General features: G+C 41.9%; 2 protein-coding genes across 3 annotated transcripts; one reads left to right on the top strand and one right to left on the bottom strand.

Annotated features, from left to right (window-relative positions):
- Positions 1-817: 817 nt before the first annotated feature.
- Positions 818-7,362, bottom strand: cdkn2aip (CDKN2A interacting protein). 2 transcript variants are annotated; one of them, XM_030718494.1, is made up of 4 exons: positions 7,310-7,362; positions 6,657-6,906; positions 6,442-6,566; positions 818-1,644 (listed from the first exon to the last, which is right to left on the bottom strand). In XM_030718494.1, exons 2-4 carry the CDS (start codon positions 6,902-6,904, stop codon positions 1,055-1,057), a joined length of 963 nt encoding a protein of 320 aa, XP_030574354.1. In that variant the 5' UTR covers positions 6,905-6,906; positions 7,310-7,362; the 3' UTR covers positions 818-1,054. The 2 variants fall into 2 exon arrangements, with proteins under 2 accessions (XP_030574354.1, XP_030574364.1); XM_030718504.1 differs by lacking the exon at positions 7,310-7,362 and adding an exon at positions 7,051-7,286.
- Positions 7,363-8,166: 804 nt separating this feature from the next.
- On the top strand, positions 8,167-17,409 carry tubgcp4 (tubulin gamma complex component 4). Its single transcript, XM_030718480.1, has 18 exons — positions 8,167-8,339; positions 11,455-11,583; positions 11,667-11,789; positions 11,857-11,910; positions 12,002-12,058; positions 12,571-12,650; positions 12,993-13,194; positions 13,300-13,465; positions 13,556-13,680; positions 13,790-13,840; positions 13,924-14,029; positions 14,355-14,462; positions 15,159-15,303; positions 15,389-15,566; positions 16,062-16,196; positions 16,295-16,411; positions 16,492-16,631; positions 16,743-17,409. Exons 1-18 carry the CDS (start codon positions 8,262-8,264, stop codon positions 16,747-16,749), a joined length of 2,001 nt encoding a protein of 666 aa, XP_030574340.1. The 5' UTR covers positions 8,167-8,261; the 3' UTR covers positions 16,750-17,409.
- Positions 17,410-17,418: the final 9 nt, after the last annotated feature.

The following is a 17,418-nucleotide window of genomic DNA, read 5'->3' as shown; positions in this document are numbered from 1 at the left end:
CACAGCAACCCGGTCCCCCTGCTGTTCATGTGCGGCGGCCAATCAGAATAAAGTTGGATGAGAGGGGAAAGGAACTAAAACAGCTTTGTTTGAGACAGGATGAACTGAAAATAAGTAAGAATGGCTTTGAATTGTGAATCATGCAAAGCTACTCTCATCAAAGAATATAAACATGGAGCTGGAAATGAGCATAATGGGACCCCCTTAAACTGCAGGTCATGGTGGAATAAGAATGTCATTACAACTAGTTACAAGTTAAAAAAACAAAACAAAAAAACTGACATTTATTGCTGAAATAAAAGGTTCACAAAATAAAACCAGTATTGATGTGCCTGTTTTTTTATATTCTCAGTACAAACACTAAGGAACAGTACATCGTGTTTAGAAAAAAATTAGTGACTGTATTTGTTTTTTTTTTTGCAGTTATTGGTGAGTCCATGTGTCTCATTTCCCTTCTAAGTCATGAGTTGGAATCTAAAACAAACTGAAACTCTATTAAAGTCTGAGAAAGTAAAACTGTGTGTTACTGTACCCAGTTACACTCATAAAATCACCAGAAGAAAAATTGTCACAACAGGAATGAAGTTGAGGGGGAAAACCGTCTACACTACTCTTAACATGAAGTACTGGCCAAACTGTTTTATTCACTGTGTTGGGATAAACAGTCATATCCAAATGTAATATTGCAGTTAAGCTTGTTAGCGGCTGTTTGAATTTTAAATGGTGGCACATATGCCACCTCCACACACTTTGTTACACTATTTGCTGCCTTTACAACTCTGAAAATGGCTGAAAAATACTGTGACTAGTGTAGTGATTTTTTTTTTTTTTTTTTTTTGCAGATTTGGGACTAGTTTTATTATTTTGGTGATCGTGCACAGATGTTTGTCTATTACCTGTGTTAAGACACCAACGTATTGTGTGAAATGCACCATGATAGTTAATGCTCCAGGTTACCTAATATTCTCTGGTTTAGCTCTGATGGTCAGCTGCATAACAGTCTGGTCCCGACACAGTCATGAATGCCTTCAGTAGCTCCGTTCAGCATAAGCTTCTATGCAGAACTCTCTTCCAGCTGCTCATCCTGAAAAGGGTAGCTGAGAGCAGGAGGAAAGCCCTGGCTCCGCGGCTGTTCGTCCAATAGCATCAAATCATCCACGTCTTTCCCTTTGTACCTCCGCCTACAGATCTTTACAGTCACTTTTCGCCCCTGAAATACTTTAAGGGCTTCTTTGGAAGCCATGGCTCTGGCAGCGGCCTCGTCGCGCCCGTATCCCGTGCCCATGAAGACAGTCTGACAGCGAATTTCACACACGTGGCCTTCCTTCTGTGTGCGGCCTGCGGGGAGGCCTGTAATGTCCTTCAGTGGCACAAACACACATGTCAGGGTCTGTTTACAGGACTCCACGCAGCTGCGAAGTATTTCAAAATGGTCCAAGTTGGGCCCGAAGCCCCCTGCCGACACCAGCTTCCACGCCACAGCCTTGTAGAGGCGGTTGAAGAAGGGCTGGTGCTCTGCTGGAGCCTGTGGAGGTGGTCCCAGCTTCTGACTCCCAGACCGTGCTGCCGTCCTAACCGCAGATCGACTGTCGAGCTCATTAGGCCCAGTTTTGGCTCTAAATGCACAGCTGTCATCATCAAGTTCTGCAAAAGACACAGCAGGCAAGACAATGATGGCACAGGGATCAACATTTAATGAGGAAACAGCCTCAGGTGTGGGTGTGTAAAGGGAAAAAAAAACCCTGCACATAGGTAATTACACTGAAAACCCACAGCAACAGAAAATAGCACTGAAATGTTTTGTTGGTCTGTAACAAGCTAGAGAAAACTAGGAAACCTTCTCACCGTCAAATCTATGAATAGATTAGTCACATCATTTGTAAAGGCTATTCAAGGTAACCCAAACTCTGTTTTTATGGGTTATGGTGTTTACAGTAGTGAAGTCAGAAAAGTAAAGCAAACAGAAACTGTTTTGGCTCTTAGAAAGGTAGAGACATTTATGCATTATTAGCAATACAGCACATTCACGGATAGATCCTAGTCAATGCTCGGCAGATGGCTTTAGCGAGTCAAAAATACATAATGGTAAATATTAAAGGTTTTACAGTTTTACTACTGTTTACATTCACAGCTGCTGTTTTAAATTGTTAAATCAGGATCGGTGGGGCTACATCAACTTTCCAAGCTGGAAAGCCAACTCGAGAAGGCATTCCAGTTGAAACTTCTGGCTGGGAAGATGAACGTGCCAGATCCCATCTGCAGGTGGATCATTGACTTCCTGATGAACAGGAAGCAGCACGTGAGGCTGGGGAAGAATGTCTCGGACTCCCGGACCATCAGCACTGGCACTCCTCAGGGCTGTGTCCTCTCTCCTCTGCTCTTCTCCCTGTATACCAACTGCTGCACCTCTGACCACCAGTCTGTCAAGCTTATTAAGTTTGCAGACGACATGACTCTCATCGGACTCATCTCAGACGGGGACGAGTCGGCCTACAGGATGGAGCTCAAACGTCTGGTGTCCTGGTGCAGCCATAATAACCTGGTACTGAACGCCCAGAAGACAGTGGAGATTATAGTGGACTTTAGGAAGCACACAGCCCCTCTACCCTCCATCATCCTGACTGACACCCCCATCACCACAGTGGACTCTTTTCGCTTCCTGGGAACTACCATCACCCAGGACCTCAAGTGGGAGCCCACCATCACCTCTGTCATCAAAAAGGCCCAGCAGAGGATGTACTTCCTGCGGCAGTTGAAGAAATTCAACTTGCCAGCAAGGACCATGGTGCAGTTCTATACTGCCATCATTGAGTCCATCCTTACCTCCTCCATCACTGTGTGGTACGCTGGAGCCACCACTAGGGACAAACAGAGACTACAGCGCGTTGTGCACTCTGCTGAGAAGGTGATTGGCTGTAACCTCCCATCTCTCCAGGACCTGTACACCTCCAGGACACTGGGGCGTGCAGGTCGGATCACAGCCGACCACTCTCACCCTGGGCACAGACTTTTTGACCCTCTCCCCTCAGGCAGGAGGCTACGGTCCATACGGACCAGAACCTCCCGCCATAAGAACAGTTTCTTCCCCTCTGCTGTTGGACTCATGAACAATAACCCTAAGACTGTTACCACCACCCTCCACAAACGCTGATGACCCTATGTCTATGCACCTGTCTGATTGCACTGATGTACATATTAGTGGAATATAGTTTACATTCTTTTATCTTTTAATTAGTCTCTGCACTGTATATTTTGTAATTTTGTAATATTTTGCTATAGTTATAGCTCTAATATCTCTGTATATTTGCAATTTGTATACTTGTATATTGTCTTATAGTTTTTATACTTATTTGTTTTTTTTTCTGTAAGCACGAAGTACCGCAGCAATTTCCTAATGCTGTGAACCTGTTCACCCATATGGCAATAAAAACCTTCTGATTCTGATTCTGATTCTGACCTCTGAAATTCAGACTTCCGACTTCAGCACAAACACATTAATAGTATTTGAATCCAATGCAATCACAATATACGCCAGCATTTTAAGCATGGCATTAACAACTTTTTAAATAATATGTGAGCGACGGCACTTAAATAATCTTTACCTGAAATTTATAGGACAATTGACATGGCTGAAGAAGTGTCCCTTTGTGAGAAAAGTAATATTTTAAAACCTTAAATTAGATCAAGCTTTAAAAAGCTTGATCTAACCAGGATTTTCACCAGGATTTTCAACCTCTCCCTGGCCCAAGCAGTCATCCCCCCCTGCCTAAAAACAGCCACAATCATCCCCATGCCCAAAAGGTCATCTGTCACCAGCCTAAATGATTACCGCCCTGTGGCCCTCACACCGGTAATCATGAAGTGCTTTGAGAGGCTGGTTCTCCAGCACATCAAAGACCATCTGCCCCCCACTTTCGGCACCCATCAGTTTGCATATCGTGCAAACAGATCCACAGAGGACGCCATCGCTGTAGCTCTCCACTCTGTGTTGAGCCACTTGGAGCAGCAGCAGAGCTACGCTCACATGCTCTTTGTGGATTACAGCTCAGCATTCAACACAATCATCCCGGACATTCTCACCACCAAACTGCACACCCTGGGCCTCCCCCCTCTCACATGTTCCTGGATCAAGGACTTCTTAACCAACCGGCCCCAGACTGTGAGACTTGGCCCACATCTCTCCTCCACCCGCACACTGAGCACTGGCTCCCCACAGGGCTGTGTGCTGAGCCCCCTCCTGTACTGCCTCTACACCCATGACTGCAGTCCGGCCCACAATAACAACCTCATCGTCAAATTTGCTGACGACACCACAGTGGTCGGACTCATCTCAAAGGGAGATGAGGCAGCTTACAGAGAGGAGGTCCTGAAGTTGACAGCCTGGTGTTCAGAGAACAACCTGGTACTGAACACCATGAAAACCAAAGAGATCATCATCGACTTCAGGAAACACAGGACTGACCCAGCTCCCCTCTACATCAACGGCGAGCGTGTGGAGAGGGTCCACACCTTCAGGTTTCTCTGTGTCCTCATCTCTGCTGATCTCTCTTGGTCAGATAACATCACAGCTGTTATCAAGAAGGCTCAGCAGTGACTTCACTTCCTGAGGGTCCTCAGGAAGAACAACTTGGACTCAAACCTGCTGCTGACCTTCTACCGCTCATCCATTGAGAGCCTGCTGACGTACTATATCACAGTATGGTACGGCAGCTGCACTGAGGCAGACAGGGTCAGGCTTCAGAGGGTAGTCAAGACAGCACAAAGAATCGTTGGCTGCCCTCTCCCCTCCCTGATGGACATCTACACCTCCCGCTGCATCAGCAGAGCCAGGAACATCATCAAGGACAGCTCACACCCTGGCTTTGACCTGTTTGACCTGCTGCCCTCTGGCAGGCGCTACAGGTGCATCAAAGCCAGAACAAACAGACTCAAGAACAGTTTCTTCGCCAGAGCAATCACCACCCTGAACTCACACACTCACCCACTGTAACTGTGCAACACCCACATCTCTGTGCAATATTAGATTATTCATACTGAACAATATCTATCACTCCTATATTGTGTAATATCCAGTATTCACTCACTACTGCAATATTCATTCACCAAGTGCAATATTCATCATCTTCATTATTATATGTATACACGCATTTACTTTCTTACAATGTACAGATGCACCAATGTAGGTATGTATATATTTTTATACATTCTATTTTTTGTATATTTTACACATTGTTTATTTTCTGTATATCTCTTGATCATATTGATTATACTAGATTATAATATTTTTCTTTTCATTTTAGAGAGTTTGATTTTCTGTTACATGGCACTGAACAGGAGTGGCCCTCCAATCTCATTGTACATCCTGTATAATGACAATAAAGGCATTCTATTCTATTCTATTCTAAAGCAGTTTTTACTCAGATTTGACTGAGTCTACACATGTGGTTATTTTATTAAAACTGAAGTTAATTAGAATGTTTCCAAATTACAATCCCTGAGTGCTTCAAAATGGCTGACAAGCAGAAAGACTTGTTTGCAGAAGGACTAATCCTGTTGTAATTTGTGACTGTTTTTGATTCGATCACCTTTACAGGTGTGTTAATGTCACCTGTACACACAAAAGAAAAACAGCCTATTAGAAACACTTTTTAACACAATACAACTCAATAAAAGACCAGAGTTTTGTATGTTTCTGTCACCTGTATATTCCCTGGAAGTTAAGAATTATTGGAGCACTAGGCTTTGTTGATTATTTGCATTATATTTCAATTACAATTTTGGCTTCCAACGATTAGATAGTCGACACAAAATTATTCTTCTGCATTCATTTTTGAAAACATGCTCTTGTGTTGCCTGGTGTTGTAAATTGAGCGTCCCCCTTTCCTTTACAGTACTGCAACTTTGCCCCTTGCTGAACAGCCAAAGCTCAGCTGGAGCCGAGATGATAGACAGAGCCTTTGGTCAACAGGAAGTAAAAGTTATAATGAGGTTCCACCAGTGAACTTTCAGAAGGATCATTAACAGATGCTCACTGTTGTCACTGGATTTGCAGATGTCTCATGCTTGGCCTGCTTTTGTGAGGCAGGAGGCATGCAGCTCTGTTACCGCCCTGGAGCCTGTGACAGGTGGGCTTCAAGGTTTAAGGGGGAAAAAAAAAAAAAAAACATCTCCTGACCATTTGACCCTGTCTCCCATTTTATTGGGTTATTTATTTGGTTTGAAATTGGCTGAACAATATTTGAAGTTCAAGGAAAACCTCTCTTGAAAGAAAAGATTTTTTTAAGTGTAATAAATGCATGACTTTTCTTGGATAAACACGTAATCAAATTAAATAATTCTGATTATGACTCATGTCATTATCAAGCAGCCCCAGTAAAAACTGGACCCCATTAAACACTAGCTAATGGTTTTCCCAAATGTTAAAAATGTGCACTGCATTACCAGCTGAAGCAGGCCGCTTTCCTTTGCCCATGAGTTCACCTTTCGCTGTTTTGTGAACAGGAGCATCTTGGACATGTATCCCCTCTCCCATCTCTTTGATCTTGTCCATCACAGCCGGTGGATAGCTGAGGGATTTAACAGGTAACAAAAATGAACTCTCATCTGAACAGAAGGTATCTGCAGGTTGTCAACTCTGTTCCAGCAGCCTGTCTTACCTGCAGCCGAGAAAAACGTGATTAGCCCAGACCATGGACAAAGAGAGCAGCCTGTCTAGGCCGCTGCTGGGGACTCCTGGCTGCACCGTAGGGAAACCTTCCATGTTCCTCAGAATGAACTCTCTCCGAGCGAGCCACTGCTTGTTGCTCTCACAGTAGCCTCTGAACGTTTCGACCCATTGGGCCAGCTGCGGATTCTGGCCCAGGTACTCTGAAACTAGGTCCTCTCCGCCACTCTCACCCGCCATCCCTACAGCCAGACACACTGAATAAGGTTTACAAGCACGACAGAAAACTGACAATCCCTCATTTATTTGCTAGCGGTTAGCAGAGTTAGCTTGAATCATGCTACTTAAATTCAACAAATATGCTCTAAACTTGGTGGTGACCTTACTGGTTTTAAATTGCTGATGGTTTCCTGCTTATTTGCCCGAGTGCAGCCTAACATGTATGTCAACGAGTAAATATTACAGAGTGGCACCGACAAATTGACGGCATGAGCGAAGGTTAAGATAAACGGCTAGTCGAGTAACATTAGCTACAGCAGAAGACACGCTAACAACAAAAACACACTTATCAACGAGAGCAACGGGGTATCCGCTGCTTTTACAATACATGTAAAGTCAGTATTTCACACAGTGACTACGACATACCAAGGCTCTCCGTTGCGATGTGTTGTTAGCTAACTACATGACCAAATGATGACGTAAGACTCGCGACTATACCTTACTGCACAAAAAACTACAATTCCCATAAGTTGGCTTGTGCTTGCATACCTTGCAGAGCTCACTTGAATTTCGTCGAAGCACGTGTTTGTTTTCTAAATGTTTTGTCGATTTAAAAAAAAAAATCGCATAGCAAGCCTTATTTTCGTGATATTTCAAACTACGTACACGACTACTGAAAGGCTTCCGCTCCTGCAGCACTCATCCCGGTGTTGTGCCAAAAAGTGATCGTCTGCCAAAAAGTGATTGCCAGAAAATGATTGCCTGTATTTATACTGTGTAAATGACTTGCTGACCTAGAATCTGTGAAAAATATGTCAAACATTTCTCTTGTGAATGATACCAAGTAATTTTGAGTAAGAAACAACATTTCTGTCACAAGGTAGACGCTGCAATCAGTGTTTAGCAGCGACTTTTATATATTCTTTATTTATCAGGGTAAAAACTGTGATCGGTCAGATTTTAAAGAGAAATCTGGCCAAGAGAGCAGCAGAAATCAGAACAAATATAACATTACTCTCTATAAAGATATTTTAAGTGACCAAAGAGGACTGGATTTATTATAATGTACGTGCAATAATGCAGAGTCATAAACATAATTGAAAAACAGGCCATTTCTTCATTTTATATTTAAGCCCTTCATAAATCCTATTGACTACACTCTATTCACCAATATAAGCAAAGACATTACACATAAAAGCACATAGAAACATCGAAAATCACTTTATGGCAGACGATCACTTTTTGGCACAACACCGGGATCCTTTTCGCGGTTACGTAGTCAGCCTGCGACAACCCGGGCGGCGGCAGTTTGTTTTGGTTGCTGAATGGGAATCTCACCCGTGCATTTTGAATTTGAAACAGCCTAAGTTGATTTGACATGATTCACGAGCTCTTACTGGCGCTGAGTGGATACCCGGGGACGATTTTTACATGGAACAAACGGACGGGTTTACAGGTAAAACGGAAACACACTGCAGCTCTCTGATACAACGTCTCTGCTCTGCCACGGAGATGTTAGCTAGCAATATGCGCGTTAAAGCTCAGTTTTTAAAATGTAAATAGGCCTTAGCTAAATTATTAACTCTGCGAGCAATTCAGCATGATAAAACTACACTCACCGGCCACTTCATTAGATACCACCGATCAGCTGCTCGTTAAAGCAAATACAGCTGATCATATGGCAGCAGCTCAGTGTGTTTTGGCATATAGACATGGTCAAGACGACCAGCTGAAGTTCAAAGCGAGCATCAGAATGGGGGAGAAAGGTGATTTAAGTGACTGAACGTGGCATGGTTGTTGGTGTCAGACATGCTGTATTTAAGAAACTGCTGATCTGTTGGGATTTTCCCACGCAGCCACAGGGTTTATAGAGAATGGTCCAAAATATCCAGCGAGCGTCAGTTTTCTGGGCAAAATATCTTGTTGATTGCCAGAGGTCAGAGGAAAATGGCCAGACAGCTTCCAGCTGACCATTGTTGTAACCAAGGTATGCAGAAGAGCATTTCTGAATGCACAACACATTGAAGCAGATGAGCTACAGCTGCAGAAGACCACACCCGGTGACTCTAAGTCTCTAATCCAGTCAGCTAAGAACAGGAATCTGAAGCTACAATTCACACAGACTCACTAAATTTGGACAGCAGAAGATTGGGAAAACTTCTGTTTTCTGCTGTGACATTAATATGGCAGAGTCAGATTTTGAAGCAAACAACTTGGATCCATGAATTCATCCTGCCTTGTATCAACGTCTCAGGCTGCTGGTGGTGTAATGGTGGATATTTTCTTAGTACTTTGGCCCGTTGGTACCATTTGAGTAGTGTTTAAAGTGCATTATCCAGCAGGATAATGCACCATCCCATAAAGCTCAAATCATCTCAAACTGGTTTCTTGAACATGACAGTGAGTTCACTGTACTCGAATGGCCTCCACAATCTAATAGAGCACCTTTGGGATGTGGTAGAATGGAAGATTCTCATCATCTATGTGCAGCTGACAAATCTGTGTCAACTGTGTGACGATATCATGTCAATATGGACCAAAATCTCTGAGGAATTTTTCCAGCACCTTGTTGAATCGATGCCATGAAGATTTAAGGTAGTTCCGAAGGAAAAGGGGATCCAATTTGGTACTAGGAAGGTGTAACTAAAGGCCAGTAAGTGTATATTACAATAATAAAAAATAGCTGATTTTTTTCCAAGTACTACACATAATTTAATTAAAATCTGCTCTTTATATATAGTACGTTATGTCACTGAGATGATGTGTAATTTTGTTTCAGCAATGCATTGTGAAACAAATTTAGTCCAAAAAATATATATTGCGGCTCATTGGTGTAATTCTCTAATTATATAATATTGTTCTTTTGTTTGTTTTATTTTTTTGACATACTGTTAAAGTCAGGAACAAGATTCACCTTAAATAATCAGAGCAATTAATAATGATAAAAAAAAAATAGTGAAGAGAAACAAAATAAATTATGTTTTAGACCAGCTGGATATGAAGCATATGACATTATCAGTGTAAGCATGTATGCACTTCTGGTGTTCCTCTGAGAATATGGGGTCTATTCTATGCTCTTGAGTCTCTTGTTCTATACACATGTAAACTATCTTAGGACAGAGTATAAGGAACTGTTTCAGACACTGGGATACACTGAATGAGTACCCCAAAATACAGATACTTTGCAGATAGTAGGCTATGTTATACTGATTTTTCTTTTTAATTCAGTTCAATTCAGTTTTATTTATGTAATACCAAATCACAGCAACAGTTGCCTCAAAGCAAGGTGGTTTTATTGAAATGATTAACAATATTACTTCCTTCTTCCTTTCACTGCAACATTGTCCGCTGTTGTTAAATCCATGTAAACTCACCACTTGGGTATCTATAGTACTGATTCATGTATTTGGTGAATTTTGCAGTTAAGCACCAACATGCAAAGTGTCACGCTACACCTAAATGGGTGAATGGGTGTGGTGTTTTGAAATGTCTAATTGAAAAAATACTCCAGCTGTAAGTAAGACGGCGCGCGGGCGCTCCATTTGATGTGATCTCTTTTATGAACGGCAGCGCACTGAAAAGGCAACGACGGAACATCTTGTGAACATTGTGTTCTGTGTTTAGAGAAGAGATGTGATCTAAGTTGACACAACTGTGTGTTATTTTTACTGTTACAGTGTAAGCAGTTGTAAAAATCAAATCTCTGCATTTGAATAAAATGCTCTCAGGCTTTCTTACCACTTAAAATATAAATAAGTATGTTTATTTTTCTTTTCAGAGTACCTGTTTTTTTTTTGTTTGTTTGTTTGTTTTTAAGGAAAAAAGGATAAAACAATTCAATTTTGGCTTAAATATTCCGTTTTGCTTTTATTAGACATGAGTTTCAAATAGAATCATTTTATGAGTAACACAGGTAGAGAACCGCTTATGATCAGTGTTTCTTTCAGCCAGGCTGCATGTGTCCTTGACTGTTTTAGGGAATGCATGCAAACAACATGCAGAATCCACACAGTGTGACGTAATGTGACAGTGCCAGCCTCTGCACTGTTCAAAAACATTGCATCCAATAAACAAACTAACACGAGCGACTCTTCAGCGAACATTTTGAACAAGCACATGATGGTGACCTCTGATGGTATGAAGCCAAGCACGTTGAGGTGTTCCTTGCAGATAAAGTGACTTATCCCTTATGTCATGTTTGTTCTTTTTGTCAAGATTATAGTTTCAGTGGCACCGCCCCCAAAATATTGTTTGATACAAACATCATATTTTCTACTTCCCATTTATCTTGAAACTTTAGTGACTCATTCTTTGGCAGATTTAAAAATAGAAATCTGTCAGTGATTTTTTTTTTTTGTTGGATTATTTCATATAAGACTGTCTAGAAGTATATAAAGAAATTTAAAGGACAAAAGAGAAATTGGTCTGTGAAAATGGTCTATTGATTTAAGTCTTGCTAAGGTCAAGGGAAAGAAAGGGTTGGGGTGTTACGCATCAAATTAGCTTTTAAGTATTTTTCAGGCATACTGTTGTGCTTTTTCCAAACGTAACACACTTTATTTCACTTTCAGGTGTCCCAGGACCTGCCCTTCCTCCACCCAAGTGAGACCAGTGTCCTCAACAGACTCTGTAAACTGGGCTCAGATTATATACGCTTTACAGAATTTATAGAACAACACACTGGCCATGTGCATCCACAAGTGAGTTCCAGTGCCGCATGTTTTTTTTTGACCGTATCTTAGACTCTTTCATGGTTCAGTAATATGCATCATCTCTTGTGTAGGAGCATCACACAAGCCAGCCCAGCCAGACTGGGCTTCATGGAATTTACCTGCGAGCTTTCTGCACAGGACTGGACTCCATGCTGCAGCCCTACAGACAGGCCCTGCTGGACCTCGAACAGGAGGTAAAACGAGAAAAGGTCGACAGCAACGTTTGTGAGAGAGCGCTCGTTTAACTCTTGTGTGTTTCAGTTCCTAGGAGATCCACATCTGACAATATCCCATGTAAATTATAAGCTTGATCAGGTAAAGACATTAAAAAAAATATCAGATTTGCTTTTTAACTTAAAATATAGTAAATAGGTTTATTTAATACTACTGTTTGTTTTTTGTTTAGTTCCAGCTGCTGTTTCCATCTGTGATGGTGGTGGTAGAGACTATAAAATCACAGAAGGTAAGAATAGTTTCTGAAAGTCTCTGGAAAAGAGAGACAGTGTTATTGAACTAAAGAAAACACTGTAGTCATGGCAGCACTTCCCCATCATCTGTTGTTAGCTCAAATTGGAACTTTATCAGCTGTTATTGTAGTTCCAAAAATGCCTGCATTTCAAACAGCTCATAAAGCAAAATCCAAGAGTTTCATAGTCAAAAAAATGAAAGCACTTCTTTCATTGTTTAATAGTTTAGCTTACTGGTCTGTTACTCATGGTACGATCCATAATCTGATTGATAAGCCTGTTTTGTTGTCACAAACACAGTATAAACAGGAAGTTGAAATTGATATGTTCATGGCTGTAATGTGAGCTTAGCTGAATGCTTACACCTCTAACAGTGAGTCAAAATGAATTTTGAAAAAGTGGACCTTTGGATGAGCAGTTGGACCCTGTACATCAGGTAGTAAGAGGATTTGTGATGCATCAGGAGGTCCACGCATGTGATTGATGCCTCGTGTGTCTGCTGATTCAGATCCATGGCTGCCAGATCTTGGAGACAGTGTATAAGCACAGCTGTGGGGGGCTACCTCCAGTACGCATGGCCTTGGAAAAGTAAGTCTATGTTTTAGCAGAGTTTTATATTGTGTTCATCTTGGTAGGGGGGCATATACACTATATTGGCACAGAGACAATAAGTAACCAATGTATTAGATAATTAGATGACAGAATTTGAATTATTTTACAGTAATTTTTCCCCTTGATTTGTGAGTCCAGCTTTAAAAAAAAAAAGTAATTAGCATTTTAGATATGCTTTAGATATGTTGTGTATTGTCTTAAACTACAATATGTATCATAAAATCCTTTGGATGATTATATTTTATTATTGTTTAATGTGTCATCCTGGGCTACAGAAGCTTTATTTTTTGATTTTGCTACTTTTTTTTTAATATGCAGGATTTTGGCAGTGTGCCACGGTGTGATGTACAAACAGCTGGCAGCTTGGATGTTGCACGGACTGCTGCTGGACCAAAGTGAGGAGTTTTTCGTGAAGCAGGGTCCCAGTGCAGGAGGAGCTGCTGCCAACCAAGAGGAGGAAGAAGAAGACCTGGGACTTGGAGGCTTGAGTGGGAAACAACTCAGAGAATTACAGGACCTAGTGAGAGCCACAGTCTCACACACACACACACACAGAGCTCTGTGCAGGTTTTTGTCAAGTTTTACAGTCTGAGTTGCATGCATGCCTGTCTGTGCTGTTGTGCAGAGGCTGATCGAGGAGGAGAACATGCTGGCTCCGTCTCTCCAGCAGTTCTCCCTGCGTGCAGAGATGCTGCCTTCTTACATTCCCATCCGAGTGGCCGAGAAGATCCTCTTTGTGGGAGAGTCTGTCCAGATGTTTGAAAACCACAACCACAGCCCATCTAGAGCTGGTATTCAGAGCTTCTTTTGTAAAGTGTGGAGTAGAACCTCTTCTTTTTGTGTCTCGAAAACAACCCAACCTGTTGCCTTCTTTATTTTAGGCTCTATACTGAAACACCAGGAGGACATGTTTGCTGCTGAGCTGCACCGACTCAAACAGCAGCCTCTTTTCAGCCTGGTGGATTTTGAGAATTTGATCGATCGCATCAGGAGCACGGTGGCAGAGGTGAGCTCATCTGTTGCATAATTTTCAGTTTTAAAGGAAAAAAAAAAAAGTGAGCTTCTGTGGACAGTGTTGGAAAGTAAAGCCCTCATGTTTTCTTATTGGCTCGCAGCACCTCTGGACATTAATGGTGGAAGAGGCAGATCTGCTTGAACAACTCAAGGTTTGCCCTCATCACACTTGGTTCTGCATCATAAATCAGTGTGAAATGAACTGTGCTGATGTTTGTGTTCTCTGTATTTCCAGATCATAAAGGACTTTTACTTGCTGGGTCGTGGAGAGCTCTACCAGGTTTTTATTGACCTTGCGCAGCACATGCTGAAGACTCCCCCGACGGCCGTTACTGAGCACGGTAAATACTGATGTGCAGATCTCAGTGAGCTTTATCAGACAGCTTCTTGCTGTGCTTATTTGTACAGAAGGTGAATTGCACACATTTGTGTCATGCTGCATATTAGAAAACATAATAAATCTTAAGCTAAAATAAAACATTTGCAGGAAATGCCCAAGTGTAAGGCATGCTACATGTGTGGGGGTTATATACAGCAACGGCAAAATAATAACACATCGAGGTTATAGTCATGTTGCACAGCAGTCACGCTCATAAGATGTGTTTAAGGTCAAGGATGTTAAACGCATCATATCATGTGTCATATCTTGTAATTTATTTTCCGCAGATGTAAACGTAGCGTTCCAGCAGGCAGCTCACAAGGTGCTACTGGACGATGATAACCTCCTGCCTCTGCTGCACCTCACCGTAGACTACCAAGGCAAAGATAGCAAAGGTGGGCTCGTTTGTTCACGGCGTAAAGCTCATTTAGGAGGCGGAAGGAGAAAACCATCCCGTTCGTGATGTCTTAAAATGGGTCCTTTTTATGCTTTCAGTTGCACTCTTTATGTGGTGGTTGGTGCCTTCCACTGGTTTTACGATTAAACTGTTTCTGGAAAGCTAAACATTCATGCCTTGCCATCAGTTTAAAGAAATATGTTGGTTAATTTTTATGTATGGCACAGCTGCATCATCTGTCTATTGTTTCATTACAAGCTATTGCTGTGTATACTGATCAGATGTTGATCCGATGAGCAGACACACATATAGTTGTTAGGAAAACTTGTATAGACAGAATGTACAGATATCAGCTTTTTTTTTTTTTCCACACATGCAAACGGTTTGATCGAGCCGTGATGATTTTAAATAACTAACTTCTCATATTTGGGAATTTGCTCCTTCTCTCTGGTTTGTGTCATCACAACAGTGCTGATCAGACAAAATACACAATGTGAAGACATCACTTTGGTTTCTTGGAAACTGTGATGCACATTTGCCACTTTTATTTAGAAGACAAAGTACTTTAGGTGCTTAATCCACCCTCCACACAGTATCCACCTGGCATATTCATACTGTCCATCTCTCTAGCTGATGCTGATATAGTTATTGTCCAATAAGAGGTGATGGTTCATTACTATGTCTGCTTTCTCAGAGGCGTCAGGCCCCAGAGATGGAGCCACTCCTCCACAAGACACTTCTCCTCGCGAGGTTCCTCCCACAGGTTGGGCGGCCCTCGGCCTCGCCTACAAGGTCCAGTGGCCTCTGCACATCCTCTTTACTCCTGCTGTTCTGGAGAAGTGCGTGTTTACATCCTTACTGCAGCTTTTATTCAGTTAGTGTGAGTGCATCTAGTCACCATCCTCTCCTCGTGTGTGTGGTCAGATACAATGTTGTGTTTCGATACCTGCTGAGTGTGCGGCGGGTGCAGTCACAGCTGCAGCACTGCTGGGCTCTCCAGATGCAGAGGAAACACCTGAAATCCAGCCAGACGGACGCTGTGAAGTGGAGGCTGCGCAACCACATGGCCTTCTTGATCGACAACTTGCAGTATTACTTGCAGGTAACAGTACAGAGTTGTTTGTTTTGCACTAAAGTGTTTATAAAAACACATCCACATATTTTAAACTGCAAGCACGTGTGATTTTTCCAGATTGTCGTTACATCCATTACATTCAAAGCGCTAAACATGAGCTTCCAGGAAGTTTTGGTCTCTAACAGTGTTTCAGGTTTTAGGTCTCCTCAGAGACTTTCCTCTGGATGGAAAATGGTTGCTCCAGGGTCAGAGGGATATTTTTTAACCAGTTTTCCCATATCCTAATTTTTAAAAAAGATACTATATCCATTTCCCATGTCTGTTCTGAGCAGTTTTTTCATCCTGTCTCTACTACAACTTAAGAACAGTGGAAATATTTGCCTAGATCAGGCAGCAGTGTCTAATGCCTGTGGAAGCTGAGGTCTGTGCAGAATAAAAATTCAAGAAAAAAAAAAAATCATGTGTTTAAACTTTACCATGTGAACTATTGCAAAGGCCTCAGTGACGGTTATTTGTCTCCAGGTGGATGTGCTGGAGTCTCAGTTCTCTCAGCTGCTTCAGCAGATCAACTCCACCAGAGACTTTGAGAGCATCAGACTGGCCCATGATCATTTCCTCAGTAACCTGCTGGCTCAGTCCTTCATCCTCCTGAAGCCGGTATGAATCACCAAACCAAAATGATGTCACATCTCCTGTAGCTGCTACATTCTGACCTCCTTACTTGAGGCTGCTTGCTCCATATTGCTTGTCTTCAGGTGTTTCACTGTCTGAATGAGATCCTCGAGTTGTGCCACAACTTCTGCTCTTTGGTCAGTCAGACTGTGGCTTCACTGGATGACCGAGGCGCCGCTCAGCTGGATCTCCTGGTTAAGGTAACATCTACACAACTTTTTTTGTCCTCTGTGGGAAACTGTAGAGATCTTTTGTAATACCAACACTTGTCGAATTTCAGGGCTTCAGACGCCAGTCATCCCTCTTGTTTAAAATTCTGTCAAGCGTCAGGAACCATCAGATAAACTCTGATCTGGCTCAGCTGTTACTGCGACTAGACTACAACAAATACTACACCCAAGCTGGAGGCACGCTGGGCAGGTAGGACCACATTGTCATCCTGTAGCACGTCCAGGTGCAGGAATTTTAATGCACTTCAAAAAGTTATGAGAATGTACCAGTTAATCTAAAATATATACATGTCTTTTTCAGTGTTTAAGAAGAAACCTGCAGAAGAAACTCCCGTCAGTTTGATCCTCTGACTTCATCAAAGTTTGAACAACCAAATTACAAGTATCACTTTCTCTTTACACTCTTATAGTACTGAACAGAGCAGATAGTTCTGGTTTTATTTGCATAGATGATCAAATCATTGCTTCTGAAACTAAAGTTAGGAAACAAGAAAAGTGGATGTCACTGTTTGTAGCAGTTGTTTCACTGAAAAATGGCTAATCCACAACAGACACCAGTTCAGTGTCCATCTTCTCATCTAATTCTGTGCCAGACTATACTCGCATTTTTCAATAAAGTCTAAACGTTCAAGTAGCTCCTTCTGGGATATACTACCATGGTAACACATTTTAAGTTAGATTTTATCAGAAATATCTGCAGTAATGAACTTGTTTTTTGGTGGGGTTTTTCCATTTTAAATCCCATTTCAATGCTGTGCTCATAATACCATCAGCTTTCAGTGTATGGAAATGGAAGCACAAATTGCAGAGATGGATGTCAACACCTTAAATGTACGATGAAGTATTGCTGGAATTTCATGGGGAACTGTTCTTTGTAGTGTGGGTGATTTGTCCCTTTGACTATAAATCTTGTACAAACTGTAAATATTAAACGCCTGCTGCGTGTACCATTTTCTGTGGAGAAAATAAACTGCAAC

Source organism: Archocentrus centrarchus, chromosome 3 (genome assembly GCF_007364275.1).
Source record: "Archocentrus centrarchus isolate MPI-CPG fArcCen1 chromosome 3, fArcCen1, whole genome shotgun sequence".
Lineage (NCBI taxonomy): Eukaryota > Metazoa > Chordata > Actinopteri > Cichliformes > Cichlidae > Archocentrus > Archocentrus centrarchus.
The sequence above is the reverse complement of the archived record's forward strand: the minus strand, read 5'-3'. Positions and strand labels throughout refer to the sequence as shown.